Source organism: Scatophagus argus, chromosome 10 (assembly GCF_020382885.2).
Source record: "Scatophagus argus isolate fScaArg1 chromosome 10, fScaArg1.pri, whole genome shotgun sequence".
Classification (NCBI taxonomy): domain Eukaryota; kingdom Metazoa; phylum Chordata; class Actinopteri; family Scatophagidae; genus Scatophagus; species Scatophagus argus.
Window position 1 is genome coordinate 10,361,399 of NC_058502.1, and position 19,270 is coordinate 10,380,668.

Consider the following 19,270-nt stretch of genomic DNA (forward strand, 5'->3'; position numbering starts at 1 on the left):
TTAGACCTATGGAATGGACGAAGAACAATTGTATTATTTCCTTGAGTAAAATTGCATTCACACACCACACACACACACAGATATATATATATATATATATATATATATATATATATGTGTGTATATGTGTAAACTACACTGTGTCCCCAAAACCTCTGAAACCAAAGTTATGCTGCGATTACAATAAAAGTTGTATGTTCACTTTCTCCAAATTGAAAGAGTTCAGACCGCAGCCTCAGCTACAGAGCAGGGTCCCTTGAGCTTGTGTCTGTTGCTCAAGGACACTTCAACAGGGAACATGTCTGCAGCACAGGGGCTTGAACCCAGTTCCTTCCAACCACTGAAAGGATCCCATAAAATGTACATCAGATTTTCCAGCTTTCCTCAAGGACCTAATGTGTTTGACGCACCGATAGTAAAGTCCCCATACTTCCCGGCAGACTCATTAGCGGACCACTGAAAAATCTCCTTGTAGTGACCCATGGTAACCTGGTTTCCTTTAGTTAGACCACTTGGAATAAATTGCAGTTTTGTTAAAAGCCCTAACAATAAGAGAACAATAGATGAGGAATAAAATTTTCCAGACGGATTGTTAAAATAACCTCCAAACGTGCTGGCCCAGATAGATTCTCTTTGTCCTCCATAACAATTACAAGAGAGCCATTGCCGTAGCAGTTTGCTGATATTTCCATGCAGGTCTTCATGATCAAATGCATATTGAATCTTTTTCTTTAATTCCAGGTTGTTAAAATGTACTGCAAGTTTCCAGAGTTGATGGTGCGCTGCCATATCTCTGCAACTAATTGTGTTTAGTACATATCTGGCCTGTGAAGAATATGAGAGAAATGCTGGAGGCCCAAGTTGTTAGGTGTATAGTTGAGCTGAATTTGGTGCCAAATAGACTGCTTGCAAAATTCAGGGGTTTATGCTGTGTGTGCTGCTTAGTTTGTTTTCTTCAGTGTTTAATCCTTCTCATTATTGGTCTCCTGTTTGTATCCTCAGCGGCCTTTAGAGAAGCCAGATGGCCTGGATGTTTCTGACCAGAGTAAGGAGCACCCACAACATTTGTGTGAGAAATGTAAAGTCCTGGGCTACTACTGCCGCCGTGTGCAATAATAATCTTCATTCAGTCAGAGAGCAAGTCCTATTGTGTCCCAAGTCCTATTGCTCATCCTCCATTAAGGCTGTTATCACCACCCCACCCTGTTTCCCACGTCCCTGCCCTGCACACGACATGGCGTCCTTTCCTCCTCATGTCCTCCCCTCCTTCTTTCAGAAGCCTCAAGTACAGACGGTAGCTCTAACCCCTTTCTCCCTTCTTTCTGTCCCTCTCACCAACCACCTGTGGAATACAGATTTTAGCCTTTACACTTCTTCTTTAGAGACAGTATTCAAGAGTACATCCTGAAATGAGAGGAACGTGGTATCTTAGGATCAGTATCTCTCTCTCTCGAAATTATCTTCATCAAAGGAAAAAGACTTGCCAAAATCAATGACTTTTTTTAAATTTTTTTTTTTTTTTTTACACCTCATGCATCAGAAACCACATAACCCCACCAATGTTTAACAACAGCCAATCATTGTATTGATGAATTAGCAACAGGCATGTTTTTCATTGGTGTCACTGACAGTATTGGTCTCACTAGATTACCTCGCCTTGGGGTTCGTCGGCTTTGTGTTTACAGAGATCTGCCTTCCATTTTCCTGCCAAGTGAAGTGTGTGGTAATGTGATGAACGTTTAACTTGGGCCTCTCATGATGATATAATGTATATGAGGCCTCTGATGTCTTGCCGTATTAGGGTCAGCAGCACATCTTATTAACTGTGAATTAACTGAGGGACAATGTGCCATACATCCCTAGCTTACATTTGGCCTATTTATTTTCTTGTCATCTTGTGTGCAATTTGAGTTTTAACTGGGACATAAAGAGATGTTTTTTGTATGTTTGTACATCACATTATTGTGTTACTGCTTCCATGTGTCTTTAGAAACTACTGTAGGTTCAGTTGCGTAGATTCGCTCCTTGTTTAAACTTAGCATGTTGCTAACAGATAAGGTTTCATTTACCCCCCTAGTATTTTTGTTGCCACACAAATTCTCACTTTTCTTTATATGTTAGACAAGTTGCATTTATGTCAATTGCTTGACATAAACACAACTCAGAAGGAGCTGTAGGAAAACAATATTTTCAGTAAAAATGATTTTGCCTTTCGTACAATTTCTTTAAAGTGTCTATTCAGTTTTCAGAGCAATGAAAAAAAAAAACTGACTGCTTGCCACAATTTGCCATTCACATGTACAGCCTGATTAGATTGATTTTAAATACAATTTAGTAAATACAAAAGGTAAATGTCTGCTTGAAGGAGATTCAGAAAAATGTCGGAGTTCTTATTTAGCACCAGTTGATTTCTTGCAGCCACTATGGAGCTAAATGGAAACTTTTCCAGCAGCTTGCACCTTTCAAAACTATGTCCAAGAGCAAATTGCAGTGTGAAGAGTGTCTAGAGGGAGTTGAAGCTTTGGAGAACTACAATGATTTTCAGGTTGGCTGACAGAAACAATAGGATTTAACATGGAAGGGTTGATTTGTGATTCAGGCGATGCTGAAGATGCAAGGATATATGGAAAGTGATGATTAAATTATGTTTACACTTATTGTCATTTTTATGAACATAAGTGCCTACTATTACAGACCAATGTCTTTAAAGAAAGAAAAAAACACATCCTGTTTACAGATGTCATCGTGCAGACCTAAAGCACTACAGAGGAAATTAATGCAGTTTTGACGAAACCTGCCTTTCAAGGAACCTTGATATAGGAATTGTGAACTATTTTACATGTACTGTATTTCTAGCCATATAAAAGCTGGTTGACTATATTTTATACTGTAAAATACTGTATGTGCCTTAAAAAGATTTTAATCATTCTGAAGTATCAGGACTTGGAAGCAATTTGAAATTGGGAAAAGATGGAGATGGACTCAAAGATGGAGCAGCATACGTGCATGTGTTAGCTGTAATGCATAGGAAGTTAAATGCAGGTTCAAGATGTGACAAAGGACAAGAAAACGATACAGTTCCTCTATTGGCAGTTTGAACTGGCATTGTGGGTGTTCACGCAGTTTGCTGGGTTGGAGACACGGGCTGAAACAGCATTTCCAGCTGGCAATAACAATCCTACTGTGGTCTGTTGTCAAGGAGTATCAACAAAGATGTTATTTCTTAGTCAGTCACAACAGAACAGAGTCGCACATGAAACTGTGGACCTCACTTTGTTTTTTTTATCTATTGTAGTTGTGTTTATCCAAGGAACTGTGGGTTTGTCAAAAAATATACATGGTTACTTGCCTTAGTGGGAGAGTTTTCAGTGGCTGATAATGGTACCTTACAGTTTTGAGAAATTTTGTCAAATTCTGTCTGTGGCGTTAAAGGGGCACTCCATTGATTTAGTATTGCAATCCCCACAAAGTTGGGAGGCTTGCAAGAGACACTAAACAACAGAGGCTGAGCTCTTCTGACTTTTAGCTTCTGGTAAAAAAAAAAAACAAAAAACAAAAACAAAAATGCTAGATCCTGCATTTCCCATAATGCAACTCCACAGCATCTGACATCATCAGGGTTATGTTTTTCCTCATATCTGACAAAGCTCCTGCAGAGCTACAGAAGACATTATACAGCTGTGTTCACAGTCTGAGTAGCACTCCCTGTACTGAGTAAATTCAGTTTCAACTGTTTGTAAAAGTTTTGGAGTGCCCCTTTAAAAGAAGGAACTCACAGTTGTCTGTATATTCTCGCAAGTTAAACTAAATGCAAGATTCTCCTTTCAGCCCACCACTGTTGGTAACAATACATTTTTATTACTGTTACCATAGTTCTTCTTTTGCTCTCTGTGACAACACTAACCGTATTGTCCACGTCATACTATGTGGCAGTAGTGAGAGGAATAGATGCAAATGATGCCTTGTGAACTAACCTCATAAACAGGTAACATTATTGTGATTCATAGAGTTCTGGCAGAGTAGACATGAGAAATCCTTTTCAAGAATTTGATTCCACCCAGATACATGTTATGAGGAGGCCATTTTAAATGGCAAATCAAGAGCCAATGGAAGCAATTGATAGAATACTTTTGCGGAAAAAAAAAAGAAAAAAATTCTGCTTTCAGACGTAATGTCTTGAACTACATATACTTGACTTTTCTAGTACCTTTTCAGTTCATTTTTTTTCTATGAATGAGATGTGTATTTTGGAACACTTAATAGATGTTGAAAATTATAAAGCAATCTGCAAAAGTCAAGAGTTATTTCCCTGACAAAGATAAGACTGTTTTATGTATATATTTGATGGCCATCATTTTTTCTTTTAAAGTGTTATGCATTATTGAAGCTTTTTGTGTTCGAAGAAGGGCCTATTGCTGAGAATTAAACAAAGCTGGGAGTTTTTGTTTTTCTTTTATGTTTTACAATAATCTGAGGAGTTATCCTGCAGAAATATTTATGGAAAAAATTTTTTACAACACTTTTTGTATAGAATATGCAAGATACACTAAGAAGGAAATATTGATGTCTACATAGAATATTATTAAAAAAGCTGGTACATAATTAATACCCTTTCTCAAGTACAAGCCATTGTGTTTTTGTGTTTTGTTTTATGATGTTATCAATATTGAATAACCCACAATGTTATTCAGTTGCTATATGTAACTAATTTTGAGCTGCCATTTACATCCATACAGTAGCATGTATTAATTTTGTAAACAATATTATGAAGATATATTATGTTAACATGCAGAAATCTTTTCTTTTTTTCTTAATTAGTGACGGATACTCACCACTGTATAAGCACATTAAACTGTGAGATGTAGTTTGCTATAAGCAGCAATGACAAGAAACTATTATACAATGTTACAGTGTTATTAGTAGCTTAGGGAATGTATACTTTTGGTCAAGAAAGTGTGTGTGACAAAGAACTATTTTAGAGTTTGCATGTGCATGTGTTTGGTTTTGAATGAACTATTATGTTGTGCAATGTATTACTTATTTAAATACTTTACAGTAGTTTGCTACAGTACATATTTGTTTTGAACATTATCAGCAACTTCTGATTGTTATTAGTCCCTAAGTAATTCATTTACTGCTAGCATAGCCTCTATGAATAATACATATTTACTGAATGTAATGCGTTAACACTTTATGTGGTCAATTTGGAAAGTTGTGTTTGTATTCTTTACTGTCTGTATCACTTGACCTGTTCATAATGCAATATTGCAATAACATTTGAATTGGACAGAACACAGGCGTGAGGTGGGGGGCGGGGGGGGGACAATGATCTTGGGAAACAAGAACCGTCATGGTTTTGAGAGTCAACCACAGGTCTGTTTTTCATGTCCATGAAACGGCATTCCAAAATGTGCCTTATTTGTTAGTTGGGAAAACATTGTAGTGCTTTATTGCTGTCGAGAGTTTGATGAATAAAAGTCATATTGGATTAAAACTGGACTGAGCAGTCTTTATTTGTTTGAGTCCTTTGCTCAATTGTTGTTTAGTACAGTCTGTATAATATGAATTACAGAATATATGCTTGTGTTTTAGTTTTAGTGCGTATGCAACACTAAAAGCAAACATGATGTTTTTTTTTTTTTTAAGGGATCATTCATCATGATTGTGAAACGCAAAGGGAGACTTGTAAAACTTACTTTTCACTGTATGTGAAAGAGCTGAAAGATAACAGACACTTCAAGTTGACGAGATTGATTTCCACACTTTAGTCAAACTGTGGACAGGAAAACTAAAACACAAAAAAGGGACACCCACTGACATGGGTTCTGCGTGATAAATGTGGACATTTACAGCAGAACCAGCTTGTACCAGTTGTAAAGATGTCATTGTTTTGCATGTGTATTAAATGTTGGCTGCAACACCACCATCCTTTGGGCCAAGTTTCCATGCACAATATTGGATGTGCATTCCAAATAACTAAAACTAAACCAAAGGGTGGGGACCCAAATTATATCAAGTTTGTTACAACATCTCTAGCTCAAACAGAGTGAGAGCTGAAAAGTCTCTATAGCAACAATGTAATCGGAGAATTCAAACAAACGGTGGAAGGTCAGCGTGCATATGGTTTCATTTAGGGGCAAGAGCTGCTTTTTTACATCGCTTCATTATTTACTTTCATAAAGTATTAGCTCGATAAGCAGCACCACCCAGTCTCTGGCTTTCAGACATGTCCTGGCCTTCCTCCCTCCCTCTTTTCTGCTCTCCCCATTGTACACTCTGTGTTTCAAATAAAGAGGCAGTGAAAGGAAGAGCAGCCCACATACAAGCTGAAGACATTTTCAGGTTCATTTCTGGTTCCAGCAGATTAAATCATCTGCATTCACTGTGTCCACTGAGGCTATAGCCCACAGGTCTATCATGTGTCAACAGCATTCATGTGATATTTCAGCTCCACTGTAGGTGGCTGTCACATGATGTCACATCCTGCTCTGATGGACAGGAAGTGAGTTCTGCTGGAGAGCCAGCTCGAGTCTAAAAACAGCTTCTGGATCATTTCCAGGAAGCTTTAAAATCAGCAATGCTAGCGGCACATGAGAGCAAGCGTATGAGAGCAGAGTAAAATCTGAAAATAGTCATTTTATTTGGCAATGAATGGGAAAGTAATTGCACAATAACATAGTGGATGATTTCAAGAGACAGTTCACCCCTTCTCTTACCTTTAGTGCAGTTTATCCATCTAGATTATTTTGGTGTGAGTTTCTGAGTTCTGGACATATGTCGACCTGCTCATGAATACAATCGGGCTATATGGCCAAAAAAAAAAATACAGACCCGGTTATTCAAGGTAATCCAGAGATCTTGTTGTGAGAAGTTTCATGTAAGAACTATATATGAACATCTCTACAGCTGGTATCTTCCAAACACAGCAACTCAGACCAAAACATCCTAAATGGTCTAACAGCAGGGAGGAAATAAACTGTCCCGTTAAGATGTATACACAAGTACAAGTCGTACACCATAGAAAAGCAATATACCTGTTCCACTCAAAATAAAAATGTATTAGTCTAACTACTAGTCTTGCCTTGTTGCGTAGTCTTGTTAGTTTTATAACAAACACGCATTATAAAGATTTCATAACTGATTTCAGGCATTAAAAATAAATTTGATAAATTTGTCTTTTAACATCATAATCAAGAGTAAAAATATCAGATTTTATCGAGAAACAGAATCACCTGGGGCAGTTTCTCCTTTAGAGGATCATGAAAACAGGTTGAAAGATAAAGTCAGTAGTGATCTGTTGCATATTGAGTCATCCAACAGAAATCCATGTGTTATGAAGTGTTATTTAACCTCCCCACAGTCAGTGATGACAATTTTCTTGATCACACCACCGTCATGTAAACCAAAGGACTCCATCTTGATGACCACATCCATACCTTCCTTCACCTGCCCGAACACTACGTGTTTACCATCAAGCCTGTCAAAAGAGAGACGAAAAGTGACTTCAGCAACTCAAAGGTGGTTAAATCTTGAGAATATGAGTGACATAGCCAAGATAACACATTTAAAAGTTCCATTTACCATTCAGTTTTAGTCGTGCAGATGAAGAACTGGGAGCCGTTGGTGTTTGGCCCCGAATTTGCCATTGAAAGTGTTCCTGCACACGTCAAAAAGTCAACATGTAAATCAATTAAATGCAATGCAGTCAACAAAATCTTGACCTCCTTTTAGCACAGAGTCAACAACATTTAGGCTTGACTGATGCAAATGAGAAGCATGACACAAAATCACAAGTGTGTTAGTTAAAGACCTGTTTAACTTATCTGCAACTGACGCAAACTGTGATTGCACAACACTTGGAAGTGAACGAGCAAATAATCAGCATGTGGATGAAGTTTATTCAAGAAAGGAGTTATTTTGATTAGCGCATGTTGTCTCACTTAAAAAGTAGGTCATTCACCAGGGGATTACAAAATCCATATAGGAGGTGCTGCATGAAATTATGCACTGACATCTAGTGGACATGCAGCTAATATGAAGATACAGACAAAAACCTGGCAAAACATGTTGTTAAAACCTAGGAAAGTGACATAAACACTGACATCAGGTCAAATTATACAGTCTCTTTGTAAATGGTTTCATATTTAAATTTTTTAAAACTAAATCATCCGTTAAGTGTGTGTTTTGTAACTTTAGTTAATATGAAAATTTAACAACGTCAGAGGAGACAAAGTCTCATGCACTCTCTGTGGTCTTTGGCGTCCCCCTGAGGGGGCCTTGACCCCACGTCTGGTTTGGACTGACTGACAGTTTAGTCTTCAAAATACCAGAAAACAAACAAACTGAAAAATTTTTGAAAATGTTTGAAATCTACATTTGAGATACTGGAAAATGACTACAACCATAAATTCAGGAGCATTTTGATTTTAAGTCTGCCACTTAAAATACTTTCATCAACCTATAGATCTGAATAGAAAAGGATTGTTCATTAAGTCAGAGATAAAGTTTTCCATAGCAAGTGTGTGAGCAAAAATGTACCTGGGCCAGTATGCTTTAACTTGAAGTTTTCATCTTTGAATGTTTTCCCATATATAGATTTCCCTCCAGTGCCATTGTGTTTGGTGAAATCTCCACCCTGTAACAGAACACACACAGCAGATACCATGACGGACAATGTGCCCGTTATGTACACCACCTTCATTGTAAATCTTACCTGACACATGAACTCAGGTATGATCCTGTGAAACACAGATCCTTTGTATCCAAAGCCATGTTCCCCAGTGCATAGCGCTTTGAAGTTTTCTGTAAAATGAGTTAGCTTTTTAATTAATATTAAAACAAGCCAAGGATACTTAAATAAGCTCTTAAAATAGCGTGACTCTTGATTTTGCAGCATGATGAAGCATACCTGCAGTCTTTGGCACAACATCTGCATTCAACTGCAAGATAATACAAATCACATACAAATTCATGAATGAATGTTTGGCCTACACTAACGAAGGCCCTCATCTGTAGATATCTGTAGCAGGTTACTGTGAGACATGCTGCAGGTGAGACCAAGGTGTTCAGGAGGGCTAAAGCTAGCTAGCTTACTACCTCAATTAAAATTCTTCCGAGAGGCTCGCTGTCGGCCTCGATGTCCAAAAACACGACAGGGTTCTTGACGGGACCCGAGGACAACAGCCTGGCGGCGGCGATGGCCGGTGAGCTGTATCTTATGCGGTTTTTTAACTGCAACATCGCTGCTCGGCTGCTGATGAGTGTGGAGGTCATGGCTGCTGCTGTTTACGCGTGACGTCACACAGAGCGACAGCCCGACAGCGTCACCACGTGGGAGGTTTAGGAAGTAGAACAACTTTATTTAGGTTGACAAAAACATGTCACAGCCATCTTTTTGGAGGTGTTTGTCCTAGGGAGTTGCCCATTTTGTCACCAAAGTATAAATTATAGGCCAACATTTGTTGACATCGAAATGTAGCTTTTTTTCCATTCTTAATTTGTATTTGTGCAACTTGCTTTAAACTAAATAAATGTTTAAACAGATATTCATTTGAAAAAAGGCGCGATGCTAAACAGTCTTGTATGTTTAGGTACTGGGTTGGCAATAGTTTTTCTGTTTAAAGCTGGGTTTTTTCAGCTTTATTATTCCCTTTATTTCCCTTGGTCATACTGTAAGTGACTCTATATCTACAGTTGAGGTGTGATGAAAACTATAAACCTGTTCATAATCATAATCATCAAATTTAATATTTAAAGATGCTTCTAATTAGGAAAGGTTTTAACCAAGAGGGAACATCAAAAGCATCATTAGTGTCAGTGCTGTTGTCTTTGGTACACTGAACTCAATCAGTCATAGAATACATAAGCTTACGTTTCGTTTGTCTGGAACACTTAAGTTAAATAAGTTTTTACGGCTCCACCCTGCCACTCGTTAATTAAATGACGAAAATAAATTGCTGAATGTCTGAATCTACTGCAGTAACTGAATCAACTTGCCTTTTTTCAGTACTAATTTCAGCCTACAGAGTTAAGAAATTAATTACAAATTAATTATTAAAATGGTGAAACAGACTTTTTCACAGCAGACATTTCAACCTGTCAGAGCAGGAAAAGCATTAACATCTTAATGACAGCGTGCACAATACCAGGACCTTGATTCTTCAGCAGCTAAAGGGAAGTCAGACATCATTAATTTCATTATTCACACCTGTACCGTGTAGCTACAGATCCACTGTGTTTTTAACTTACTTTTAAAGTTATTCAACGGATTGCATAGCACAAAATTAGTCCTTTTTATTTTCCGTAGAATATGCAAGGATTTGACATTGACATTCTGGGTTGCACTTTGTCAAAAGACGCAGAGGCCATCAACTGTGTTTCATCTGAATACATATTTATTAGATAAATATTAGGATGTCACGTCATCTAACTACATACAGATTTGCAAGACTAAAAATCACAATGTTTTTTTTCTGACCAGTTTTGAATATGAAATGATTGTACATAGAATGTACAAAACCAAAGAGACAACTGCCACTTGTTGTGCCAATCACTTCAGATTGTACCTTTATAGCATACTTTGCCAAATTGCATAAAAATTATAAATTTGACAAAATCTTTTACAAACTGTAAATTTGGAAACAACCCTTGAGAGCCACTCAAAGCTCAGTGTCTCCAAGTCCCAATTATACCTCAAAAGGTTTTAATAATTTTGTAGCACCTTTATAAAGTACACAGGTAATAGAGAAATACACAGAAGTTTAATATTACACAAAGCAAAAATGTCTTTTTTTTTCTTGGAAACCCCACGTGGAGGGGTACATAAAGTATCTTACATAAATGAACAGGCGTGGTTAGAGCGGTCTGCACAGACACAATCAAACACAGACTCATTTTGCCAATTCAATGTCTGACAGGAGGATGGAAGCTTTACAAATTCTAAATACACTATGCACACTCCCCCTGGAGAAAATGAATACATTTCTGTTAACGTGTCTCTATTTGTCATTTACATTATATACACATTTCCCTTACATCCCTGACCCCACCCCCAACCGTCTGCCACAGCCTCACCCATTGTAATGCAAATAGGAGGGGGTCCCCCTCCCCTCCCGGTATTTCATTTTACAATATTAATTTCATTCTCTTTTAAATCCACAACTCAATTTCCAACTTCTGCAAATCAGACAGTACAATTTGTGTTGCTCAAATCACCACACAGGATTCTTTGAAAGGTTACACTTATAGTTACACACTGTGTAGGGAAATAAAACATCCCGACGCGGCAGTGCACTGTCTTTAACAAACATGTAGACAAACACAAACAACATCTGATCCTTCAGCTGTGTTATATGCAGGATCAGTTCTGAAGATCAGTACAGACATATTTGGTTCTTCAAACAGATTACAAATCTCAAATGGGGGAACTTTTAGCCAACACTATAAAGTATATTTCAAATTCATCTACTGCACTGCATAAAACTGTGTAAACCAAATTATACCTGTCATAAAAACATGGGACAAAAATAATAACTTAAAACTTGAAACAACATAAAATGTGATGGAAATACACAAATCATATTCACACATTTTTGCCAAGTGTGGTTATCAAAAAGCTCATTATTAGGCCTCAAAACAATCCAGAGGACAATTTTGCACATTCTCACCTTAAATAAGGAGGACGAGGTCACTCGTTCCAATAATATTAAACTAATCATTTTTGGAGAAATTTGGACCTCTAAGCTACATTTACAAGCTTACCAAAAAAAAACCCAAAAAACAAAACAAAAAAACAAAAACAAACAAAAAAACAGCTCATTTAAAGCTGACTGATTTTAATATAGAAAAAAAGAAAACAAAAGCTCTTAAAACAATTCAAATATTCCTCTTCACTGATGCATTGTCACAGGGGAATGGAAAAACTGTACACAATACACAGATACTCAATACTACAAGGCCAGTGAGAGTGCATTTGGATCAATTCGTTACAGTACTGGACTGTTAGAAGGGATTTTGTGTGAGTTTGTGTGTGTAGTCCTTGATAGACATACAGTACCATGTAGTTGACAGTAATAGATAGGTACAGTACTGTACAGTCACAAAGTATTCACAAAGGGTATATACAACAGCTCTGGAAACTCTGTTGGATCATGCAGGATGTTTTTTTTCCCAAAAAGATGCAGCTCGACAGTAACAAAACGACAAAAGGGAAGATCAGTACAATCACAGAGACGTTTCTATAAAATACAGTGACTTCAAAACTTCTGTGGATGTCTGTAGGATGTTGAAATCCTGCTCTTATGCCAACATGATATCCAGGCCAAACCCCTTAGAAAAAGCATAGGACAACTTTGGTGGTGTGCATCTGATTATTTCAATGTGGGACAAAGATAAGACACATAAAAAAAAAGACAACAATAATAAGAAAAAATCAGATGAACGTGAAATAAAATAATAAATATAAAGATGAAAGAAAGAAAACGATTTGATCAAGCACGTTTAGGCTGGACAAAGACGACAGGAGCCATTGGCACACATGCACTTGTGAACAAAATGGTGCTGAATTTGATGAGGAAGAGTGAAACATTACAATAAATACACAAGAACAACTGCAGATTAGCTGGAGAAGAGCCGAGTCAGCTCTTAACGTGGATTGTTTTCTCTTTCTTCCATTCAGTTTTTTTCTTCCCTCCTCTGTCTCAAACTCTCTCTCACCGCTGTCTTTCACATATGCTCGCAGGCAACTAAAAGAGGACACATAAGCACACACACGCACGCAGGTATATACACACAGACACACACACTCCATTGCACAATGTGCACTCATTTCCTCTGTTGACACTGGAGGACATTTTAGCTCATCCTTTCAGTGCTCTGATTCTGATGAGTTGCAGTTATTCACCTGAATCCCCCCCCCCCAAACACACACACTCACACACACACACACTCACACACGCACGCTGAGAAGTCTGGGGTTGAAGGGCATGGCATGTGCCAAAGTTTTGGAAGAACACATTTCAAACATGTTAAAAACACTCTTACAAGACGATGTTCTGTTTTTTGTTTTTTTTTTTGTTTTTTTTTCACAAAAGGAAAATCATATTTAAAAAACAAAGCTACAACACTTTTCCGTCTCTCCTCCTGTGTTGTTTTACACATGATGATTATAGCTGCACAGTTTTCAGTTGAAAAGTCACAAATATCATATATATGTAAATATATATATAATATCACTTTAGTGCCCGCCAGCATGGCTGTATATGGTGCGTTTCGAGTCAGACGGTGGAACTGGTGCGTGGAATCTTTACACGAGGAAAACAACAAGGGAGGGGGTGCAGGGACGAGTGGCCTTCCTACTTTCTCCGCTGGAGTTCCCAAACAGGCGCCCCTTTTCAGCCGTGTTCCTATGCCACACATTATCTGTTGAGAGACTGTGTAAGTGTGTGTGCATGCGTGAGCACAGGAAGCTGCTTGAACAGTCGACAGGAGGTCAGTGAAGTGTCTGTGGACGGACAGTTAAACACATCACGACTCCCATTGGTGCAGGAGGGTTTGTAGGGGAGGTGAAGGGCTAGTTGTTCTCAAAGAGGGAGAGAAGGTCGTCGTTGCTGTTGGCGGGAAGGTCGGGAGGATCCAGGTATGATAGTAGCTCGTCTGGGTTTGCCAGCTCTGGAAGCAGCTGTGGATAAAAGGCAGAAAAAGACAATGAGCGACATGGAAAATTAACCTGAAAAGATGTTTATCTCTCTGACGCTGGATGCCTTTGAATCATGGTCAAATGTCTTGTCAAAGTTAGTGTTCTCATAAACACAGCTACCACTGCTCAGAAGCAATCTGACAATCAAACACAAATGCAGCAAAGAGATGAGAGCAGCTGCAGCAGACAATGTTTAGCTGTTAACAGGCAGCTTATGATGCCTAAAAGCGGGCAAACTTACATCCAGGGAGGGTTCAGGCATATCCTGGGCTCCCTGACCCATCTGCCCGTCTGACGAGGGGTTAAAGTTCAGTTCGCTGTGAGGGTGACTGTTCTGCCCAGGCTGCTGAGGCTGCGGTTGAGGTTGCGACTGGCGAGGTGGCTGCGATGACTGGCCGCTGTGATGCAAGGGTGGCCCTGTCTGGCTGCCAGGGTGGGGAGACGCATGCAAGATCTGCTGCATGGAATTATGAGACTGATCAGAATGGGACATCTGCAGGTGCGAGAGGGAGACAGGAGGCCAAAGAAGGAGGAAGATAGTGAGAGAGTGTTAAGGAGAAGAGGAGAGGGGGGTGCGTGGGAAGAAAGACAGGAAAGGCGAAATGAGTTCCAGCATGAATAATATGGAACAGGCTTTCTAAATGGAAGCTGTGATCAGCAGACGTGTACAGCTGCAACATTATACGGTGACATGAACATGTGAGCATGACTGAGCACACATGCTGGCTAGAAGCACAGGCTGCACCTTGTTCAGATAGCAAATCTGAGTCTCTTATTTCAGCATGGCAAAGACTGGAGATTCTCTTTTACAAACCAAATCATGCTACCAGAAAAAACATCTCTGCAGTGAATAAATAACAATTTAAAAGTCAAGACAAAGCTACTTTCTATTCCTACAATGTACTTGGACACGTGCAAGCAAGCAGCCCTGAACTCAACCCTACTGTACTTACTGCATCATTCATGCCGTGGTTAAGGGGCTTATCCTGCGAGAGGAGACCACCAGGTCCATCTGGGGGGTGGGAGAGTTGGGGGCCATGGATGAAGTCATTCATAGGGGGACCTCCTCCACCTCCTCCACCACCACCACCACCAGAGGGGTTCCCGTGAGGGAAGTCAAAGTTCGCTTGGCTGTGGTAAGTGTTGCCTTGAAGGACAAAAGAACAAACAGGTTTTAGTCAAGAGATTAACTCCAGTTTGACTTTGCTGACTTGTTTCATGAATTCCTACTGGTGCAAAAAGTTATCTTTTCAAAGTGGTTACATAACAGGATACACAGGTTTTACTTTTATATACTATTGTCTCAGAACAATGATCTTACAACATTTTAAAGCAGGTTCAGCACAGCCCCTTGGGGCTGTTTCTATGCAGCAGACAAACACATCAGTAGTTCCTGCTAGAAAATGTAAAACAGCTCAACTTCCAAACGAACGAGCAGACTATCCTCTTATTTAAATTCTCAATAGGATCTTGGCTTTATTTTTATTTATTTTTTACCTGCTCCTGGGTATTCTCCCCCATTGCCACTAGCATGTTGGCCAGGATGTGGGGGGAAGTGGTTGGGACCTGGTCCGTGGCCAGGCCCGGGTCCTGGGCCAGGGCCAGGGCCTAGCTGGGCGATCATCTCCATCACATTGGGCATGGTCATCTGACTGGGACTCATGGTCTTAAAGCGTTTGGCAAGTGGCCCGTCTGGGTCCTCTTTGATGTGTACCTCAGACTTAATAGGCACAGGTCTCCAGCTACATGTAGGGTCTATAGTGACCTCCTCAAACTCAGAACTGTTAAAGGAGAAATTAGAAAGTGTGCGTTTAATTTTCAAACTGTGGACTCAGAGTTACAGGTGGTGAAGAAAGAGAAGAAACTTACTTTTGGATGGCATTAAGGATTCCCCACATGTATTGGTCCACCTCCAGACCTTCTAATAATGCTGTTTTACTGGAAGGAGAACAAAAAACATTACATATCGTCATTAGAGGCATTCCTTATTATCAGTCCCAGCTTTACATCCCCTGAAAAAGAAGTTTATACTTACTTGCACACAGGACATCTCCATGTCCCCCTCTCACAGTTGAGCTGCAAGTAGGACTCCAGATCAAAGCACTGTGGAGAACAATTTATCACAATTTATTAGAATAAGCTTTTCCATTTTTCAATAACAAGTAAGCTTAACTGTACATTTAAATCCCAACAAACCTGGACATGTTTGCAGTCATGTCCTCGTGCGGGTAGCTGGATGCGTCGGAAGGTAATGGGACATTTCAGCGAGACTTTAATGGCTGTCTGCTCCACACCGTCCTCCCCGTTAAGCGTGGTGTTGCCTGCAGAGGCCGCCACACTGCTAAAGTTTCTCTTGACTAAAAAACACAAAGGGTTTCAGAGGGAAACTATTACATTGTGAACACTTGCAGGTGTACTTCAAATACTTCATATTTTAAAGCAAACCCTAAGGAGAAGCAGGTGTAAGTCTGTGTAATTGAGACATACTTATGCATATTAACTACACTAGAAGAGAAAATGAGCCGTACTCTTGGTGATGCAGTGCTCTGCAGGAAGGAGTCTTTTCTTCAGGAGCCCCTGGAGGACAGATCGCACAGATGGCCTGTGGACCAGCTGCAGCACAAACAGGTGGGACTGCAGAGGAACACAAGAACATGAAAACAAACAGAAAATCAAACAGTCTATTTAGCACAACACATATACAAAGTTAAATCATCTGCGTGATAATCAGCCCAGCTGATCTCGCTGTTAAATGAGATAATTAAATTTCCTCTAATGTTAGCAGTTACATATCTTCTTGGTAGCGTATACTCACACAGCAGCAGGCGGTGACTGTAATCTGGATCGTGTTTCTTCCAGGTTGGCATACGTGTTTCAAGTGCAGGGGTTTGTGGGAGGTTTTGTTGTCCCCCCTCTCAATGGTGAGGGGCGTGGCATTGACGCTGACCTGGACGGAGGCGGGCCAGTTGGTGTTCATCTGTCTGTCTTCATGGTGGTAGCACTTAAACTGCAGCTCAAGATCTGACCTGTGGAAGTAATAGGCGAAAAGCAGTTGAACATTGCGTGTGTGAATATTTAAAGCTAGCAAAGAGTGTTTGAGCATTTAGCCTGAAACAATCTGAGTCTCTTACTGTAATAAAGTTAATAATAATTAATTATGTGAATCCCTAACATCAAGTCAGAGTAGTTCTCCCTCCTTATGAGAAATTTGGTTTGGTCTGTGACAACTAACATGCAAAAAAATTATAGTTAGGGCTAAGTTTCATGCCCTTTCATGTTACATTCAGTTAATAAGATGCATCTACAGTATATTTGATGCAGACTGCACTGATAGGAGCAAATGTCCAAGCATGATAGAAGTGGAGGCTTATTGCGGTGGGCCCACCTCCACATGAGGGTCTGGTGGACGGAGGGTCGTAAGTGGAAGACGTGGTTGCTGACAGCCAGGTTGTGCTCCAAGCGAAACGGTTCCAGCACCACTCCATCCCTGACCGGGAACGTCAGCCGCAGCTCCTCATTGGGGTTAGCTGAGAGGGAAGACAAACAGTGTGGAGTTAACTTTTAATCTAATGCTGATAAAGCAACACAGTGCACCAGATGAAATAAAAAAGCACATGGCTAAAAGAAAGCAAATGCTAGGTCACTTACTTGGAGGGGGCGGTAGTGCTGTCATATTTGGTTTCATGTCGGGTGGAAACGGGGGCTTCACATCCTGGTTTGGCGACAGGTATGGAGGAATACCACTTCCTGGGGTCATCGGGGGTGTGGGGTTTCCAGGGACCGGAGAGTGGGGGTAGTTGCCGGGCCTGGGGGGCTGTAAAAGGCAGGAAAGTGCAATAATGAAAACATCTGTGCAACTCATTTAACATACGCGACTGGGTCAAATTTATCACAAAGGCCTTGCTGAAAACCTACCCCGTTGCCTTGACCGTAGGAGTATCCACTTCCAGAGAAGTTGTTGCTCTGACCATTGAAGGGCTCTTGCTGTGAAGAACAAAGATGATTCGATATAGTTCCTGATACCAGAAGGCGCATACCATGTAGTTTGTTCTTAAGAAATATGACTAATATTCTTTCCGTCCCTTTTTCACAATACATGCTGGTGTAGAAAATGGATGAATAGTGAGGCAGAACAGACCTTGTAGTACTGGCCCATGGGCATGCCAGGTGGATACTGTCCTTGGCCCTGCTGTCCTGGCATCCTCTGGCCGGGATAGTTTGGAGATGGAAGCGGTCTGGAGGCATTTGATGTGGGGTACTGCCCCTGCTGTGGCGGGAACTGACTGTTCGGCCCGTACTGCTGACTCCCGTAACTTCCCTGGAAGAAGAAAGTTGAAGTCATGTTTTAGGTGGGTTCTGTTTTGCAGAAATATGGTGCAAGCTTAAATGCGAACACGGTCTCCAGGCACAAACAAAAATGGGCGCGACAAGCATATTTTCTGGCAATTTTGGTGGCCTTGTGTGTCGGAGCAAACCAGCAGCAACTATATGTAACTTGCAAGACAGGCTGGATACACGAATGATAGAAGGAACACAGAATCAGCAGATGGACTCAGGACGAACTTCAGTAACTCCTCTCATGCTCTTTAAAAGTAGCAGAAGGTGAAACAGAGGGAGATGCTGATATCTCTGACAGAGATAAACACAGCTAACTGAAGGAACGAAGCACCCGAACAGCCCAGTTATTTAAATGAATCACAAGAAATATGTCTTCAGTGGTCAAATGAACAGGAAAAAAATGACGTATGATGGTGCAACAGCCAGAAAAACACATAGATGTCTACCTGAAGAAAACTGCATAAATACTGCATTTGCCCTGTTGCTGGCTTTGTGCATGTGGAAAAATAGAACTCATAATCTTCCGTTTGTTTTAATTATTGGCTCTTTCCACTCACCTCTCCAGGATATGGCCTCTTCATCCCTTGCATGGGGATGCCCTGTCGGGGTCCTCCGGGATACCCTTGCTGAGGCATCCGTTGGCCATGAGCGCCGAAAGGCCCCATGCCTGGGGTTCGAGCCTGGCTCATGCTCATGGGAGGCCCGCTCATATTAGGGTTGTTCAGGGCTGATCCCATGCTGGCTGGATTCATACCTCCAGGGGGGCCTCGTGGACCTGGCTGGTTCATGAACTGGCTGTTGTAGGCCTGAGCGGGGCCCATTTGGAATGATGAACACATCTGGAGGCAAAACAGAAGGATTCAGCATTTAATATGATTACTTTTATGTCCAGCAGGTCGTCAGAGAATAGGTTCCCACGGAAAGGTGTATTTTACAATGTAGCTTTCTAAGCAGTTAAAGCTGTAAACGTCTAATTTGCAGGTGTGCATTGTACCTGTCCATACTGGTTCATGTCTTTATTCTGGGTTTCCTGCAGAGCTGCCACCGTGGCTGTTGCCGTGGCCGTTGCAGTAGCAGCAGCGGCAGCGACAGCAGCCGCTGCAGCGGCAGCAGCTGGCTGAGTGAAGTCACCAGGAGGACGTGTGTGGGAGGTCATTCCCATTCCACCTGGCGGAGCATTCGGGCCTCCAGAATAACTTAACCAAAAAAAAAAAAAAAAAAAAACAGAGCACATGT

At 40.5% G+C, this 19,270-nt stretch overlaps 3 protein-coding genes across 10 annotated transcripts in view; 1 reads left to right on the forward strand and 2 right to left on the reverse strand.

Moving 5' to 3' along the window:
- Positions 1 to 5,494, forward strand: part of zcchc24 (zinc finger, CCHC domain containing 24) — a 33,383-nt gene extending 27,889 nt beyond the window's left edge. Inside the window, exon 4 of the mRNA XM_046401573.1 lies at positions 1,003 to 5,494. Within this exon, the coding sequence (XP_046257529.1) occupies positions 1,003 to 1,116 (114 nt within the window). The 3' untranslated portion in view covers positions 1,117 to 5,494. The remainder of the gene's footprint in view (positions 1 to 1,002) is intronic.
- Positions 5,495 to 6,616: 1,122 nt separating this feature from the next.
- ppifa (peptidylprolyl isomerase Fa) lies at positions 6,617 to 9,330 on the reverse strand. The gene is made up of 6 exons (XM_046402718.1): positions 9,097 to 9,330; positions 8,909 to 8,939; positions 8,714 to 8,802; positions 8,539 to 8,635; positions 7,582 to 7,657; positions 6,617 to 7,477 (listed from the first exon to the last, which is right to left on the reverse strand). Exons 1-6 carry the CDS (start codon positions 9,271 to 9,273, stop codon positions 7,342 to 7,344), a joined length of 606 nt encoding a protein of 201 aa, XP_046258674.1. The 5' UTR covers positions 9,274 to 9,330; the 3' UTR covers positions 6,617 to 7,341.
- A 1,410-nt stretch (positions 9,331 to 10,740) lies between these two features.
- zmiz1a (zinc finger, MIZ-type containing 1a) overlaps positions 10,741 to 19,270 on the reverse strand; it is a 96,033-nt gene continuing 87,503 nt past the window's right edge. For 7 of the 8 annotated variants that reach the window (XM_046401176.1, XM_046401175.1, XM_046401173.1 and 4 more), the window contains 15 exons: positions 19,029 to 19,230; positions 18,592 to 18,873; positions 17,835 to 18,014; positions 17,612 to 17,680; positions 17,345 to 17,510; positions 17,082 to 17,223; positions 16,512 to 16,722; positions 16,225 to 16,330; positions 15,893 to 16,053; positions 15,732 to 15,799; positions 15,566 to 15,634; positions 15,194 to 15,477; positions 14,650 to 14,843; positions 13,938 to 14,189; positions 10,741 to 13,678 (listed from right to left, as the gene is read on the reverse strand). In XM_046401176.1, the coding sequence (XP_046257132.1) occupies positions 13,571 to 13,678; positions 13,938 to 14,189; positions 14,650 to 14,843; positions 15,194 to 15,477; positions 15,566 to 15,634; positions 15,732 to 15,799; positions 15,893 to 16,053; positions 16,225 to 16,330; positions 16,512 to 16,722; positions 17,082 to 17,223; positions 17,345 to 17,510; positions 17,612 to 17,680; positions 17,835 to 18,014; positions 18,592 to 18,873; positions 19,029 to 19,230 (2,494 nt within the window). In that variant the 3' untranslated portion in view covers positions 10,741 to 13,570. The remainder of the gene's footprint in view (positions 13,679 to 13,937; positions 14,190 to 14,649; positions 14,844 to 15,193; positions 15,478 to 15,565; positions 15,635 to 15,731; positions 15,800 to 15,892; positions 16,054 to 16,224; positions 16,331 to 16,511; positions 16,723 to 17,081; positions 17,224 to 17,344; positions 17,511 to 17,611; positions 17,681 to 17,834; positions 18,015 to 18,591; positions 18,874 to 19,028; positions 19,231 to 19,270) is intronic. The other variant, XM_046401178.1, reaches the window with a different exon arrangement.

Coding starts and splice junctions, on each gene's coding strand:
- ppifa (XM_046402718.1), bottom strand. CDS start 9,273: ATGACCTCCACACTCATCAGCAGCCGAGCAGCGATGTTGCAGTTAAAA. Junction 8,940..9,096: donor TCGGAAGAATTTTAATTGAG/GTAGTAAGCTAG, acceptor ATTATCTTGCAG/TTGAATGCAGATGTTGTGCC. Junction 8,636..8,713: donor TACCTGAGTTCATGTGTCAG/GTAAGATTTACA, acceptor GTTCTGTTACAG/GGTGGAGATTTCACCAAACA.